This window comes from Ochlerotatus camptorhynchus, unplaced genomic scaffold (genome assembly GCF_037179485.1).
Source record: "Ochlerotatus camptorhynchus isolate MF236.1 unplaced genomic scaffold, CSIRO-AGI_Acam_v1.1 ptg000379l, whole genome shotgun sequence".
Classification (NCBI taxonomy): Eukaryota; Metazoa; Arthropoda; class Insecta; order Diptera; family Culicidae; genus Ochlerotatus; species Ochlerotatus camptorhynchus.
The window spans coordinates 2,455,323-2,471,902 of record NW_027040867.1 but is presented as its reverse complement, the minus strand read 5'-3'; the positions used below and the strand labels follow the sequence as shown (position 1 = coordinate 2,471,902).

General features: G+C 39.3%; 1 protein-coding gene across 2 annotated transcripts; it reads left to right on the top strand.

Moving 5' to 3' along the window:
- Positions 1 to 490: 490 nt before the first annotated feature.
- LOC135710365 (acetylcholine receptor subunit beta-like) lies at positions 491 to 13,612 on the top strand. Of its 2 annotated transcripts, XM_065232920.1 has the most exons (7): positions 491 to 615; positions 697 to 869; positions 12,065 to 12,112; positions 12,178 to 12,293; positions 12,352 to 12,716; positions 12,772 to 13,339; positions 13,447 to 13,612. In XM_065232920.1, the coding sequence occupies exons 1-7, from the start codon at positions 546 to 548 to the stop codon at positions 13,508 to 13,510; spliced, it is 1,404 nt and encodes a 467-aa protein (XP_065088992.1). In that variant the 5' UTR covers positions 491 to 545; the 3' UTR covers positions 13,511 to 13,612. The 2 variants fall into 2 exon arrangements, with proteins under 2 accessions (XP_065088992.1, XP_065088993.1); XM_065232921.1 differs by having other exon boundaries at positions 12,772 to 13,612.
- Positions 13,613 to 16,580: the final 2,968 nt, after the last annotated feature.

Here is a 16,580-nt window from a genome sequence, read left to right as displayed (position 1 = left end):
CTGCCCTCATCAGCACATGGTCCAGTTCTAGTGGCCTCGTACCGGGGCAAGCAGTTTAACGTTCTATGTTTATATCTTCGTAATGATCACGATGATGTCGTCCCCGAGGCAGTAAAGTGTTCCACCCTCACATAACTGTTACCGTTGCTAATCTATCGAGCTGATTATCTCACTCGACCGCTAGCTGATGTACTGTTTTCCGTCGATAGCATGTTCTAGCCAGATATGCATGTCTATGTGAGTGAAATTTGTCCCTAGATGTACAGTGAAACTCTGCCGATACGATTCCACGTTGAGCAAAATTCAACTTTAATTACGTCACATCAAAGATGCACTTGACTTGCTATCCCTCGTGCACATACGCACACAGCTGCCTGATGCAGTTTGGGATGCAGTTGCACGCGTTTAGATCAATTTAGGTAGATATCTTCCTCCATCTGATAACGGACGGTGGTGAATTCCAATCACTCTAATCAGTACTCCTCGGTCTTGGCTAGCGAACGGGAACGGGTCGCGTTTTTCACGTCGAGACCTTGAAGACGAAGATGTCGAACTGTGGGAACTACTTCATCGTGCTTGCCGTTAGTGTGTTGCTGATCGGTGGTGTTTTCGGTGGTAATGTGTGAAAAACTAAGTGGCTTCAAAGCAAACATTCAGAAAAATGTCTAATTTTGGTGATTTTTTTTTATCTCAAAGGTCCAGTTGCACCATTAGATTGCATGAATGAAAGTAACGGAAATTCCACTGAGGAAGCTCTGAAAAATGCGTTACTATGTGGAACTGGATACAACACTCATCAGAGACCAGTGAAGAATCAACAAGATCGGGTAGCAATGTACATAGGAGCGGATGTTATGAATGTTGAGCTGGTAGGTTTGGGAATTTGTTTCGTAGATACGTACGCATAGGATATTTAACGTACGAGTTGTAAGCAGCATTACAGAGACTAGGGTATTGGGCGAGCTAACGCCTAACCAAAAATGCTGGATGCAAGTATTTTTTTTATATTTACGGTTGATGCGATTATATGCTTGAAGTGATAAGTGAAAACTATCAGAAATTTAAAATCATACATATTCAGTGGGGGCACCGTTTATGGGTCTCTCTTAGCTCAGTAGGTAACGGCGCAGCTACAAAGCAAGACCATGATGCAGGTGGCTGGGTTCGATTCCCGGTCCGGTCTAGGAATTTTTCGGGTAGGAAAATTTCTCGACTTCCATGGGCAATAGAGTATGATTGTACTTTGCCACACAATTATACTAGTGTAAAAATGGTAAAGGCATCGAAATCTCGCAATTAATAACTGTGGAAGTGCATCTAGAACACTATGTGGAGAGCACGCAATAAGCTAATATGCGATAAGCAATAAGCTTGAAATGCGAAGAAGAATAAAGACCGTTTATGATTGTGGTAGGCTTACAAGATTTAGAAGGAGACTGATGGTCATTTATCATAATTATCATATTAGGGTTTGATCGGGTGATGTTCTAATGTACGAGTGCCACAGCTTCAGGTGGACAGTGAAGAAAATTTTCCACTTCGTCGATGCCAAACATCTTTTGTCTATTATATTAAATTGCCCACTTTGTGCCGAGCATTTTTAGGGGATAGGGACCATTCGTATTTGAGATTTTGAATTAATTGAAATCATTTAGACTGTGGGACTACAGTGCACATTTTAAAATTATTTGAGTGAATTCTAAATAAAAATATCAAAAATCCCCTCGGATTTCACAAAATTCCGTAGGACTTCTCAGTGGAATTCCATACATTAGTGTATTAGTTCTGAGAACATCGAAGGTGATTTTGAGAAAATACTTCAAGTGAAACCTACACGGTGTTTCGCAAAAACCCATTAATGGGTATAAAAATACCCATTTCCGCTAAAAGTGCCCCTCCTCATTTAATGGGTAAACTATGGTTTACTCATAAATGGGTAAATGGGTGGTCTGTCAATAAATGGGTGTTTTTTCACCCATTTTCTTATATTGTGTTTACCGTAAAATGGGTGAAAAAATACCCATTTTTACAAATGGAGGATGCAAGCGCTCGTTGATGTAAAAATGTTTTTAAAACATTGAAAATAAATGCAGGTGTTCCGCTCAAATTTTTCACGAAACATTATAATACAAATAATCCATTGTATTGACTTATCCGTAAGCCTCTCCAACGTTTTGGATTCTAACATTTTCCGGAGCTCGTTGCTGCGGACAGTAACTGTTTGCATCGAGGTTTGCATTCCCAATGAGCCGGTGACGGAAATGAGACGATAAAATTTCGAAGTGTTTTTTCACCCATTAATGGGTAAAAAATATACCCATTATTTAACCGTGAACTGATTCTTTAAATGAGTATTTTTTTACCCATTTTATGATTTCAAAATTCCCCCATTTTTTGACAGCTGCATACATGGTTTGAAAATGGGTATTTTTTCACCCATTAATGGGTTTTCACGAAACACCGTGTAAGGATTATTTCAAAAGTGATTCTGAGGACCACCTAATTCCTTGTTAATTTTAAGAATAATGCCAAGGAGGTCTCAGGTCGGGTTTTCACCAGCGCATATGATTAAAGCAATCCTCTGGCACGGCAATTGGTTCTTGAAGCTGTCGTCAGTGATAGCGGTGGCGTTGATGTTGGAATGATTTTAAGCTTCGCTCATACGTTACCATCATCATGGCTTAGCGATGAGTTCCACCCTTCCGACTATGACCAACCGATAGGACGGTCATTTATTCTTGAAGCCACCGTGAACTCACTTTCATGCCCTTCTTTCTTATAATTGCGTAGAGCAATTAAACACACCGAGATAACAATTGAAAACACTAATCACTTGATAAATTTTCATCAATACCACAACGTTACCATGGCCGTTCAAAAAAACGCATAAACGGAGCTGAAACTCTTAATGTTTACATCAGCTGTCAATAACTGACGTATAATCGAACCAAAGAGCCAAAATAATCAGCTTCAAGCAAAGTGTTCTTGGATGACTTTTGTGCCACCGGAGTGGACCATCGCTGATGGTGAGTGCTATCAGAAGCAGTACGAAGCACCCCATTTCTCGATTTTTTCGAAGGTATAAAGATCGAAGAGTGCTGTGCTTGTGGACGGAATCAAACATTTTTCCTCCCGTCAATTTATTTGATATTGCGTGTTTCCGGATTTTTATTGATGTTCTATTTACTTTAAAGACTTTCGTGAAATTTCTTGAACTGATATTGATGAAGCACAGAAACTTGAATTTCCTGAATAGAATTCCACAGTATCCGGATTGTATCAGACGGCCAATAAGTATTTCAAGACTACATTCTGGACATTCTACGCAAGCTCTACCACATACTGGATTAGTTCATGCCGGTCCTCATGAAGCGAACCGTCTACATTTGGGAGTTCTCCTCCAATACATCAAGGCATATGGTTAGGTTCACGGGGCCAGATTTGGTGAGTTCGTTCCATTTTGTCCTTTTTAAGCCGCAAAAGCCCGACACAAACTTTTTATTTTCAAAAATATGTATCGCAGAGATGCCATGCCATGTCATGTAGATGTACCATATGGATCCGTAATCCGGAACATACATGATAAAGATTGATATTCTAAAGGAATTGGGATTGAATCTTAAAACGATTTCTAATTGAACATCTAAGGTGGTTCTAATAGGATCCTAAATACAAATCAAAGGAAATGGTAACGATAATTCAAATCATGATTTGCTATTACATAGCTCGATGTGCTTCTTTTTTTTTGTACTGACTGGATTTGAGGCAAACAGCGTTTTAGCGAGATTTTTAGTTTGTATTCTCACAACTTTTCCCACATATTACGCGCTTGCAGCCATGGCGACTTTCTGAATACAGAGGAATTGAAAGGGAATACAGGCAAATGTTTTTTTTTTCCTCTATCTACTGGGAGAGCATGTTGCAGGATTTGAGCGTCGAAACAACAGTTGAAGTTTCTACTTTCGTCGTAGCTTGCGCCATAGATCAGTTCACTCCCAAAATAATCTTCGTCAACAGTCACTCGCCAGCTGGCAAAATAAATGGAGTGAAGGGAGTTTGGGACGATGGCTATATTCAATCATCCCTAAGGTGTCGAAGTGTCCAATCACTATTCGCTAAGCGCTCACTTGTTCCGTGTTGGGCTGGGGGACAGTAATCTCTGTGAATGTGGACAAGGCTACCAGGACGCAGATCACATTATTTGGTCATGTGCTGAGCACCGTGGAGTCAGATCCGAGTTGTAAAATACCCTTCGGGCTCAATGTAGACAACCAATGTCCCAGTTCGGGATATTTTGGCTAGACGCGATATATGTTTTCTTCAAGAATATTAACCATAGATTGTAAGTTTGATTAGCCTTGTGTTTAGTTTGTATTTTGTGTGTGTGTTTTTTTTGTATATTGGTTTCTGTAATAATTGTATGATTACAGAGGTGATATAACGTCGATAGGATTAAGTACATGTTTTAGAAATAGTGAAATTTTAGAATCATAAATCATATTCCAAATCTCCTTTTCCCTCTCCCGATCCAAACAATTGTCATCCACTAACCTCGAGAAGACCACGATTTAAGACATTTATAATTTTTAAAGAAAATGATAACTTGGCTCTGTAAATTTTATTCGATTGAGCCTGTACAAAAACTACAGTTTACTACCAAAATAGTGTATAATAATCCTGTGTACCGACCCTGGTTCAACAATCTTCTTAAGAAGTTCGGCTTTTAAAAACCTCTTCAATAATCATAACTCCTACATACGGTCATAGTACAGCGCCTGCAACAGTAGAGACAAACTGCTAAGGGGCTGTTCATAAACTACGTAGACAGTTTAGGGGGGGGGGGTTGACAATTATCCACGGCCCATACAAATTTAAAAAAAAAAATGTATGGACAATTGTCTACGCAGGGGGAGGGGGAGGGGTCAATAATCCCAAAAAACTGTCTACGTAGTTAATGAACAGCCCCTAAACAACAAACTGTTTCATACTTATCTGCGTCGGCTTCAACGTAGTTACAAAGACAATCTTAAGAAGTTCTGGTCATATATCGAAGAACAGCGGAAGGAAATAGGACTACCTTCAACCACCGGCGATTAAAAAGAACCTTCTCTTCTAACCAGCAGCATTTACCGATGATACATTTGACCCACATCTGGTGACTGATGCTACAGTTGATGTACCTCCACGCTCTGCCATTGGTCCTCATCCATGGATATCACATAATACTGTTGAATCAGCTTGAAAGTTCGGTTGAAATGTTCATCAAACCCTGGTCCGGACGGTATACCATTTATCATCTTGAAGAATTGTAGTTCTGCTATCTCGCAACCCCTAGCTACTATTTTTAACCGCTTGCTCTCATGCGGATGATATTTGGAAGATATCAGTCGTTTTTCCAGTACAAAAAAAGGGTGATAAACGAGAGGTTTTAAACTACAGAGGATTCCCAGCATTATGTGCTACATCTAAACTATTTGAGCTGCTTGTCCTCGACTTCCTCAATCATCGTTGTCTCAACTACGTTTCCGCGACTCAACATGGGTTCCTGCCAAATACATTCGCCTGCACCAATCTGGTTCCATACACATCCTTTATTTCAGCTGCTTTCGATAAAATTAACCATGAAATCTTGACAGCAAAGCTTGAACGTCTTGCTAGATTGGCTTAACTCTTATCTGGTTGGTCGTTTAATATCGGTCATAATTGGTAATACTATCACCCCTATTCTGTTATTATTATTATTATTATTATTATAGTCACTTTAACACTCTTGGGTCATTCGTGACTTGTCCGGGGGTGAGATCTGAACTCGTGACTTTGGCGTGAGAGGTATAGATGTTAACCACTACGCCTGTGTCACCCCACCCCTATTCTGTATTTCGTTCGAAACGAAATTCCTATACAAAAAAATAGTCAAAAGAATTCTCGGATATTCACTGTTTGAAGACCCTGTATTGTTTCTTAGTTCGCTCTACATTGGAGTATGCAGCTGTGGTCTGGACTCGTTGCTATCAGAACAGAAGTTAACAAACGTAAGTTTATTCGCTTTGCTCTTCGGCGTTCGCCTTGGAATGATCCATATAATCGCCCTAGATATGAAGATCGTTGTAAACTAATTGACAATGACCTTCTGGAGGTTCGTAGGAATGTCACTAAGGCTTCTTTTATATCGGATGTTGTTCAATCTCGCATAAAGGGTGTCCCACATCAAATGGCATCACGGAAAAAACGCTGTAGAAAAATTACACATTGGGTATTTTCTCTCGAAGTAGTTTAGAGTGTATTGTTTACACTGTATTTTTATCGCTGTCAGTTTTTCGAAAGTTGGAAAACATGGTGTCACCCGAAAAGCAACGTCGCGAATTGATTTAGCGCAAGCATCTGGAAAATCCTCAACTCTCTCATCGGGTCATCGGAAAACAACTCGGAATCGTGCAGTCAACGGGTTGTCGTATGATTAAACGTTACTACGAAACTCTGAGCATCAAACGGAAGCAGAAATGCGGTCAGAATGGATGTTCTATTAGTGATCAGGATCACAAGCGTGTCGTGAAAGCGTTTAAGCGGAATCCCAATGCTTCTATGTACAAGTTTTTCGTTCAGAGAGCCAAGGACCGGGAGGGACTGCATACGTACACAGTGCAGAAGGCTCCAAATCGTGACGAACGGCAAAATACGGTGGGAAAGGCACGGCCCCGGAAACTGTACACCTTTTTGCTGACGAAGCCTCATTGTCTCATCATGGATGATGGAGCCTTACGTCAAGGCGGACTTCCGGCAGCTTCCGGGGCTACTGTTCTTCACCGCCCAGCACAAGTTTGATGTTCAGGAGGAAGTAAGGAAGTAGAAACTTTCAAAGTTTGCCAAGAAATACATGATTTGGCAAGCGATCTGCTCATGTGGCAAACGGAATGCGCCGGTTGTGACTACCGGGACTGTAAACGGGGAGATCTACCTCAAGGAGCAACTCGAGGGCCCTACAATCTTCTGGCCGGATGTAGCTTCGTGCCACTATTTAAATGTTGTCCTGGAGTGGTACAAAGCCAACGGGGTAACTTTAGTACCCAAGGACATGAACCCCCACAACGCACCGGAACTAAGGCCCATCGAAACATACTGGGCTATTATGAAGCAAGCACTACGGAAGCATCCCAAGGAGGTCAAATCTGAGGAAGACATGAAGAAAAAGTGGGTTTCCGTACAGAAGAAGCTGAAGCCATTTGTTGTACATAACCTAATGAGTGGAGTTAAGCGTATGGTGGCGGCAGGGGTAGACGCGACCAACTCAAAAGAATTTTATTATTTATTATTATTATTATTTCTTGCATGAGTTGCGTCGCGTGTCGCGTCTACCCTGGCCGCCACCTAAGGTGCGAGCTTACGGTTATGATATTGAAGTTGAATGAAATAAATATGCTTAAAGCTTACTAATGGGTTATATTTTATTGTCTGAAAGTTTGAAAAAGATCGGTCAACTAGGTAATTTTCTACAGCGTTTTTTTCCGTGATGCAATTTGATATGGGACACCCTTTAGATTGTCCTCCAATGCTACGTGAGTTGAATTTTGATATTCGTCGTCGTATTCTCAGTTCTTACTAATTTATTTGTACATCTACATTCCGTACTAATTATGGCTATAATGAGTCTTTTAGTAGTAGTTTTTATAACACACGACTTCAATCGTTGTTACAGGGGGAGAGGTAGCTCATCGATTCTTCCGGTTCGCCTCCTAGCATCGTGCTATAAGGTACCAGGCGATAACCAGGGTAGTTGATCGATAGCTCGATGACGTCATTTCGTTGGCGTCTGCAATGGGAAATTCTCATAGCAGGCGTTGACGATGGGACGTTGTCGAGTTGTTGAATAGCAACTATCGTGGTAACTCACCGATTACCTGTCGATCTGCCAAATTTGGAAAGACGTCTGCATTGAATTGTCTCATATAATAATATTCCGCCCACTATATCACAAGAAATTGCGAGTAGCTGAGTGGAATGGAGATAAGTTAAGCATTGGGTACAGGACCAAGTCTCCCCTGGGTGGTGCCAAAAGATGAACGCAATAGAATCATCAAGTTGCCATAAGGCACGGAATGAGACTATTGCATGGCTGGGTAGTCAAAGTCTTCCATTCGTTAGTCATTTCAGGTGGATTAGAACAGGTTTAGGTGGGCGTTGGCCAGATTTGGATTTTTCAGATGTAATCCTGGATAGGACCCTGTCATTGAACGTCGCGTGAAAGTGGAACTTAATGAAGGCCTAAGTACTTTTTTGTAGTTTTTAGTTTTCGGATTTGAAAGATCGTCGGTTACAGTGGCCTACTTACTGAGCAGAAAAACGCGGTCCCAGGTCCTTACATATCCAAAGAGATTTATGGTAAAATCGCTTGTGTATCGTGTATTTTGCGAAACTCGTTGTTGTCGTTGGTTCCGGGTTTGAATGGATACACACATCTGAGCAACGGTATTATGTGATATGAGGGGCTCGGTGGTCTTAGAGCAACCGTTTTTGCTTACTGAGCAGAACATCATGAGTCTAATCTCAGGCCCATCCACATTCAAGATTCGTCAATCGTTTTATTTGTTAATATGACTACATGGTAATAACAGCAACTCGGTGATTAAAAAGGTGCTTAAAAAGGTGCTTGACCTGTGTTCGGGCGCGGCCGGCGCTGGTATTGCCTAATTTAAGATCACCAGTTTTTACACATTGAGGATGATTGCTAGTCCCAAGCATCGTCTATTCTTTCTCTATGTAATTACAGCTGATCTGGCAGTAACAGAGTATCAACCGTGGGCGGTCAATCAAGCTCAAGCAAGCTCAAGCTCAAGCTCACACGACTTCAATCGTTGTTACCATGTCTTCGACTTTCATCTGTCAAGTTCAATTAATAAAAATAGGTTTCGTGAAGTGCTCAATTAGTAAATTATAGGTAGTAGTAAAAGATAGAATAAGGTGATATTTTGTTTAGTCTTAAATAAATACTGTATCATTTGGGATCTGTTCTGTTGATGAGAAAAGATGAGGAGGTTTTATGACCATTTTAGAAAAAGCATTTGACCATTCCTAGGGAATTTTGAGGAGAAATTAAAACAGAGTTTGAGGCATAATTTGTTTGAGGCATGATAATTTATGAAAAATACGTAGGGAAAAGGAATTGTAAGGAGCATTTCAGGAGAATTTTAAGGAGAAAAACTGAAGCAAATTCCTTAAAAAAGGTTATTCTGACTAGCATTCCAAAATAATTATTGGATTTACAATTCTAAAGAAATTAAATGGGATTACTTGACTGAAGTCCAATGCTCGGTCTAATGTGAATTTCAAGATAGTTCAGAGTAAAATTACAGGTTAATTCTGAGGACTAATGGTTAGTAGTAATTCTGAGGAGAATTCGTTGAATAGCGTTGAAATCAATTTCGTGGAGTATTCTTATGCAATTTCTAGTAGAATGTCAAACTAAAACAATAATGTTATGGTTCAGTGAAGAATTTTGGTGAATTAATAGCAATATTTGTTAGAAATTTTAAAAGAATTTTAGAGAGAATTTCAAGTATTATTTGTATTTTTTGCTTGTATTGTGAAGATAATGATGACAATAGCAGGGTTAGAGACATATTTAGGAAATTTTGTGAAGGGTTCCAAGGTAATTGACATTTTTTATGATCACCGTTACTGAAGATAAAATCAGATTTAAAAAATGAATAAGATTACGAGTCTTCTGATTATTTTTCAATTTTTATGCATTGAAAAGTTTTCAAAATCCCGGAATGAAAATTTATTTTTAAAATTTTGTTGAACATAATAGGGGAAATGGATGTAATGTCGGTCTAAATGCCCCTAATTTGGGCCCATACATAAATTCAGCAATCGACTAAATTTTCAATGACGTGTTAATCTAGATAAAATGGACAAATAGCAGATTTTTAGCGATGGGCCCAATCTTAGATCCATAGGCCAACATCTCCTATGTTTCAAGATTTAAAATTTTAAGAAATATTTAAAATGCCAGATGATTTAGCATGGGTAATGTTATAGAAATAAAATGTTCGAGATATCGAAATATTATATGATCGCTTCATTTTTTTCTTCCAAGATACTGGTTTCTAACATTGCATTTTTTGGAGATCTGAAATTTAAGGGGGGAAATACAAGTAACACGTCAAAAACTCGACGATTTTTGGATTTTTTTTTGTGAGCAAATGAAACAACGCAAACGTTTTTGCATTAAATTGCTTAAATCTTCCTCTACAATTGAGATTTTTCATTGGTGTGTGACCTCTGTGGCTCCTTGGGGTCACATCGGAAGAAGGTCGCCTCCGGTGGAGATTGGTAATTGGCGGGCGTTCTAGAGACCTGAAAAATGGACAAAACTTACTTTTATCAATTGGACCTTATTCAGAAAAGATTTTTGTTCTATGTGAACCTCTAAAACCAAAAAAAAAAAACGATTTAAAAATTTAGAAAAAATACCTGAAAAAAAAGTTGATTTTTCACTGTTTTTTTTTTCCATTTTAGGCAGACCTGAAAATTATTTATTGTTAATTTTTTCATGATATCAGTGGTTCACATAGAGTAAAAATCTATTTCCTTTAAGATGCGCCGGGTTTCAAGTCATTTGGATGAGAACTTTTTGAGTTATCTTTCCCGCCAATTTGGAAAATACCGTTTCGAGCGAGGGGGACGACTCTATCTACGATGCAGAAAACATTGTGTTATGCTGTGGCTAGCTGCGCGCACGCTGAGTAGATAGAAAGAAGATTGATGACGATTCTGAAGATTTCCTGCAAGAAGATGATGCGCGATGCAAGTAGATGCGACAAATGAAAGAAGATTTTTCGATGATTGATTCGCTAGTGTGAGATTTGTTGAGCATCTAAACTTTAGGTTGAGATGTGTCGCCCCCCTCGGTTTCGAGTGGGTTGTGTAAAAACATGATTTATGGAACTTACGGTTAATCGGCGATACCGGGGTCATAGATCACTCCTTCCTCGTGCTCGTGGAATTAAAAAAAAATAAAGTAAGATCGATAAAAAAATTTTACTTGTATTTCCCCCCTTAAAACAAGTTCCGATATTCCGAACAATGTAAACATTTTATTCATATATTACCAAGGGGTAAGTCACTCAGCATATTGTGCCGGAGTTATATTCTACACAGCTTGGGCACATCCATCGGCACATTTTCGACATACCGTCGGCACAATCTCGTAGGCATTAGATTGTTGTAAATAAAATGGGAGCACTGCTGGACAACTGTCATTGAAGTTGTTCAGAACATTACGTGCTGTTTGACTGTATGTTCAGGAACATCTTCTAATTGAATATACCAGAGGAACTCAGACCAGCAGTTCATTTATAGATCTAAATATAAAATGTAGGTTCTAGAGTGGACTCAAGAAGAAGAGGCAGTTAATAAGACCTCATTAGTACCCTTAATTCAAATAATGCTGCAAATCACACAAAACAAACTAAAGAAGTCTATTCATCACCCTCTATAGTCGGTCTCTAACAATGCTCCCCACCGGTTCCAACTCTTTACGGCCGAAAGGCTACATTTCTGTTCCGCCTTTGAGGGCATTATAAAACACTAAAACACAGGACTTTTATTACCCTATGGATCACAAAACACCGAAAGTTCACTTCCCACATCATCCTCAATCCGATTTATCCTAGCGATTTCAAACCAAAACATTCAAGGTGTCAGAAATACCGGGGTAATTCTTTGACGGGTTCAAAAATGCCACTGAAATTAGAACTCCCTGTTTGTTGCACTGTACTTTCCAGTTTAAGTTTTGTATGTTGTTGAGCTGCTAGTTATGGCCTTAATTTTTAAGGTGATAATGATATTAATCAGAAATATGGTTTCAACAGCAACTCACCTTAACGCATATACATTAACTGGCGTTGACATTAACTTTTATCGTTAGTATCACAAAAAGCTAAACATTGCCTTACAAAACAAAAACTCAATAGCTAGTTTTTGCTCTCTTGTAGATGCTTCTTCAAATTTATTTAATTTTAAAATTCAAGGATGTACCTAACGTTTGCGTTACTATTCATTGCAGATTCATAACACTTTTGCAAAGCTGGAAATCACTGTGGAGGTATCAATGGTAAGTGTGGCAAACAATGCAAATGCAAATAACTCTGATCTAAAACGTATTAATATGCCTTGCAGCAATGGTATGATGCATACCTTCACTGGAACAGGAAAGCCCAGAATGGCATACAAACACTTTCCGTTTCCGATCAAGATATCTGGACCCCGAAATTAGCTGCCAAATCCCTATCCAAGTTGGTTACCTGTCCTTTCCTATAGGGTGTCTACGCTTACAACACTATGTACTTTCAGGTCACGCGTTCAAGACATCGACCACTGCTTCCAAGTCAAGTGCCATCTCAGTTCGGACGGAGAAGTTATGTACTCCATGTTGTGTACATTTACGGTTGATTGTCTGGAGAACTCGCAGCATTGGGCATTCGAAACTAAAGATTGTCCATTGCGAATCTTTACTCCGGAATACGACATCAATCAGGTGTCTCTGTTCCATTTTCAGCGACGACTGTCCTACTCAGTTGCGGGAGTCTTGCCTTACAAAATAACTTCCTTCCAGATGGCAATCGTGAATAATTCGGTCAGTCCGGAGTTTAGAATGGATATCGTCGTAGAGCGGATGGTTGGACCACATTTGGTCGTTTTTCTGATATTGATTTTATGTAAGTACAATCATTAGGTATTCCATGAAACATTTAGTTTGTATTATTGTTGTAGTACTGATGTCTCTGAATCTCATGATTACATGGTTTCGAATTGATACTACTGTTCGAGCTGTGCTGTCCATTGCTTCATTGGCTCTGCACGTGGTGTACACTATCATACTGTTTTGGTACGCTTCGACAAAAATGGAACCGGCTTCAGGACTGGCCAAACTGGTATTAGGATCTCTCATAATTGCGCTACTATTAATGGGAGAATTGGTGTATTCCATTAACATTATTAAGCACAAGAGCATAGATGTCCCACACGTTCTTCAAGTAGTTCATCAAACAGTTTCCAAAATGGCTATGATCAGAGTGTTCGTCAAACTGGGTTATATTAGTTTTAATGGTCAACTGATAAAATCAACGACGGAACCCTCCATGGAACAATTTTCCAACCATGTGGACGAAATGGAACCATCAACGAAAGATACCGCGACAATTGAACACGTTGATTCAGACGAAGAGGAAGTAGATCCAGCCAAATTGAAATGGAACGTGTTCGTACAACCATTTGACCGGCTAATTTTCTGTGGAATTGCAACTGCCTACATTCTGATGCTACTAGTGCTGTTTCTAGCGTGAGACCTACGAAAAACCATTAGCTCAATGCTATGGGACAAGCGAGAAGCAGCTCAATTAAATGAGGTAATAAAGCCAATAAAGTAAGAAAATTCCTTATTTCCAGATGGGCGAGAGACAGAAGCAATCAAGCAACCAATAGAACTGTATGTAGTAACGACGGGAAGTAACGCGGTATCGTGACCTAATACTGGAAGATCGATTCGGCTGCTTCCTGATCAGAAACTAATGTGTTCGATGATGAATTTAGATTAGGAAATATATGAAAATGATTTACTGTAAGAGAAAACGTTCCTAATCATCGCTTTTTGTACTGCCGAAAATTCTAATTTAAATTTTTTAATACAAAACGCATGTTCAGAGTTTCAAACATTTTTCTTTTTGTTTACACAGATAGAGCGCCTTACTCAGCCCGTGGTAAAAAAAAAAACCTGATAGGTGAAAAAATTGCTTGGATTTTACTAAACTAAACAGATTTTTTTTTACTTAACGGCGACAACAAAAATAAATGTTGAAAATCTTGACCAATTTCTGTTAGAAAATCTATTGATCGATAATGTCGATAATACTCACTCATTCATGTATCCTGCAGACCCCTAGTGGTGCATAAGGCTCGCTGTTGCCTTGAGGCTTAGCCGCCATGCGCCCCTGGGCCTGCCTCTGCTGCGAGTTTCTACCGGGTTCCAATCTATTGCTTGCTTGCATATTTCGTTTCCACCCCTTCGTGTGGCCTACCCACCTTCACGTACGCCGAAGACAACATATCAAGAAGACTGGCAACTCTTCCATTTTCTCATACAACCGGTATGAGACAGGCACTATCGCGTCATCTGCCGCTCAAAGGTAAATGCTCCTATAGAATTGGATAGCAAAAGTTCCATCCTCAGAAGAAAGGTTTGTGTATTTACTCATTTTTCTATGCGTTGCTTCCACCTTCGCTCGATCGCAGCGCTACTGTGTATGTCACTTGGATTCAGGCAAAGTTGCCAGTCTTCGTGATATGTTGTCAGCCGTCAATTTTCGCTCCGTTTTTTTTTGAGTTTTGTGAATTTAAAATTACCCGTAAAAAAAATCAAATAAAATCAATGTATTTTTATTTTTTTCATTGTCATTGTAACAAACATTGGCTATTTTTGTTCATTACCATAAAATCACAACGAAATTCATGGTTCACAACAATGAAAATCATGGTATTTGAGAAATTTACAGTAAATAAGGGGGTTGTTAAGCATCGTAACAATATAAAAAAGTGATTTTTCTCGAATAAATTTGATCTCATCGCACTAATTTTCGTTGTTTGAGCATTGTATCGTTAAAAATCGAAATCCATTTTTTCTCCCGTACAATAATTTAACAATAAATTTTAATGTACTCAAAATTAATCATTTTGTTCGACCATTTTCCACAGAGATGGCGCTATTCCGCTGGTAGGAAGTGATAAAAATCCCCATATAGAAATTGAGAGAAGTGGGAATAATTCGCTTTCGGTGCATATTCAGGTGAAAAAAAGTGAACAACAACCTAAAGAAATTAATCAGGGACTTTGTCGTTCAATTTTTCCCGGAAATTATTGTTAAACAAGCTACAATTAAATTCAAAGTGTTTTTTATGTTACTTCATACGCGAAGTTAACGATTTTCAGAGTTGGTTGGAAATGCTAACATGAAGCTTTAGTGTGATGATTTATTAGCTAGAGAATGATCTTTAGAAGAGGGAAGGTGGATAGTTCCGTTAGAGTACGGCAGTATGAAAATTGAATAGAAGTTGAAAATGAGCGAAGGGCCATTAAAGCGACAGTCTTTCAAGATAGACGCACATTTTTGCCTAGCCCGTACGATGTACGCGGGGACTTGAAGTAATTTTCATACTGCCGTACTCTAACGGAACTATCCACCTTCCCTCTTCTAAAGATCATTCTCTAGCTAATAAATCATCACACTAAAGCTTCATGTTAGCATTTCCAACCAACTCTGAAAATCGTTAACTTCGCGTATGAAGTAACATAAAAAACACTTTGAATGTAACAACTCAAGGCGGGAGTAGCCGTCAACAATGCTGATGATGGTACAGCACGCAACAACCACCCTACTGCTTCCTCTCTGAGATGATCACGTTGGTCATGACGAGAGGAGCAACACAATAGTTGGGTAAAGAAGAACTGCATTATAACACACCATCGACTGGAAATGCTCTCGCAGCGTGGGGCTTTAGGTAGTGATGAAAACGTCGCTAGAACTATTCCACAGCCGCAGTCAGTTAATGAGCAACAAGAGGGACGCACATTTTTGCCTGTGGACTTGGAGACATACTTCAAGTCCCCGCGTACATCGTACGGGCTAGGCAAAAATGTGCGTCTATCTTGAAAGACTGTCGCTTTAATGGCCCTTCGCTCATTTTCAACTTCTATTCAATTTTCATACTGCCGTACTCTAACGGAACTATCCACCTTCCCTCTTCTAAAGATCATTCTCTAGCTAATAAATCATCACACTAAAGCTTCATGTTAGCATTTCCAACCAACTCTACAATTAAATAAAAATGATTTTTCCCCATACAATTTTACCTGCTTTACTACCAGTCCCCAGAGAGCCAAAAAAAAATCAAATTTGAGAGAGAAATTCTCTCTCACGAGCTCAATCTCTCAACATGCCATGTATTTTGTTGACACTCGATTTGTGATTTCCCTTTCACAGATTACAAAATAGAGTACACGACACTACAAAACATGTCTGGTACCTCTATATATGCATTTGCTGTAACATTTGAAGTCCCTCCTTTTTTACATATTCTGCGCAAAAGATACTTTATGCCCCACCCCATATATAAATACATATATAGAGGTACCAGACATGTTTTGCACTGCATTGTCCTCTGTGAACAATTATAGGCAAACAGATTGTGTCTAGTTTCCGATAGATGTCACCGCAAACAACAGCTGTGACATCTGATGGAACATGAATGCAGAAGCTTGACAAAATGATCAATTCAACAGTAAAAATCATTGTAATTTCGTTGTTGTATTATAATTATTTTTTTTCGGGTAGTGTTCCTTCAACCAGACTTCGTTTGCTCTATTTGCCACCCGGGAGTTCTTCAACCACCGATCATATCAGGACCTAGAAAAAACCTTATTGGTTGTTCTATCCGGCTCTTTGTGTTTCTTAAGAGTGGGTCGGATTCTACGATCAGCAGCCTGAATCTTTTCAACCACTCGCCATTTGCTTTTACCATTTTTTGCTG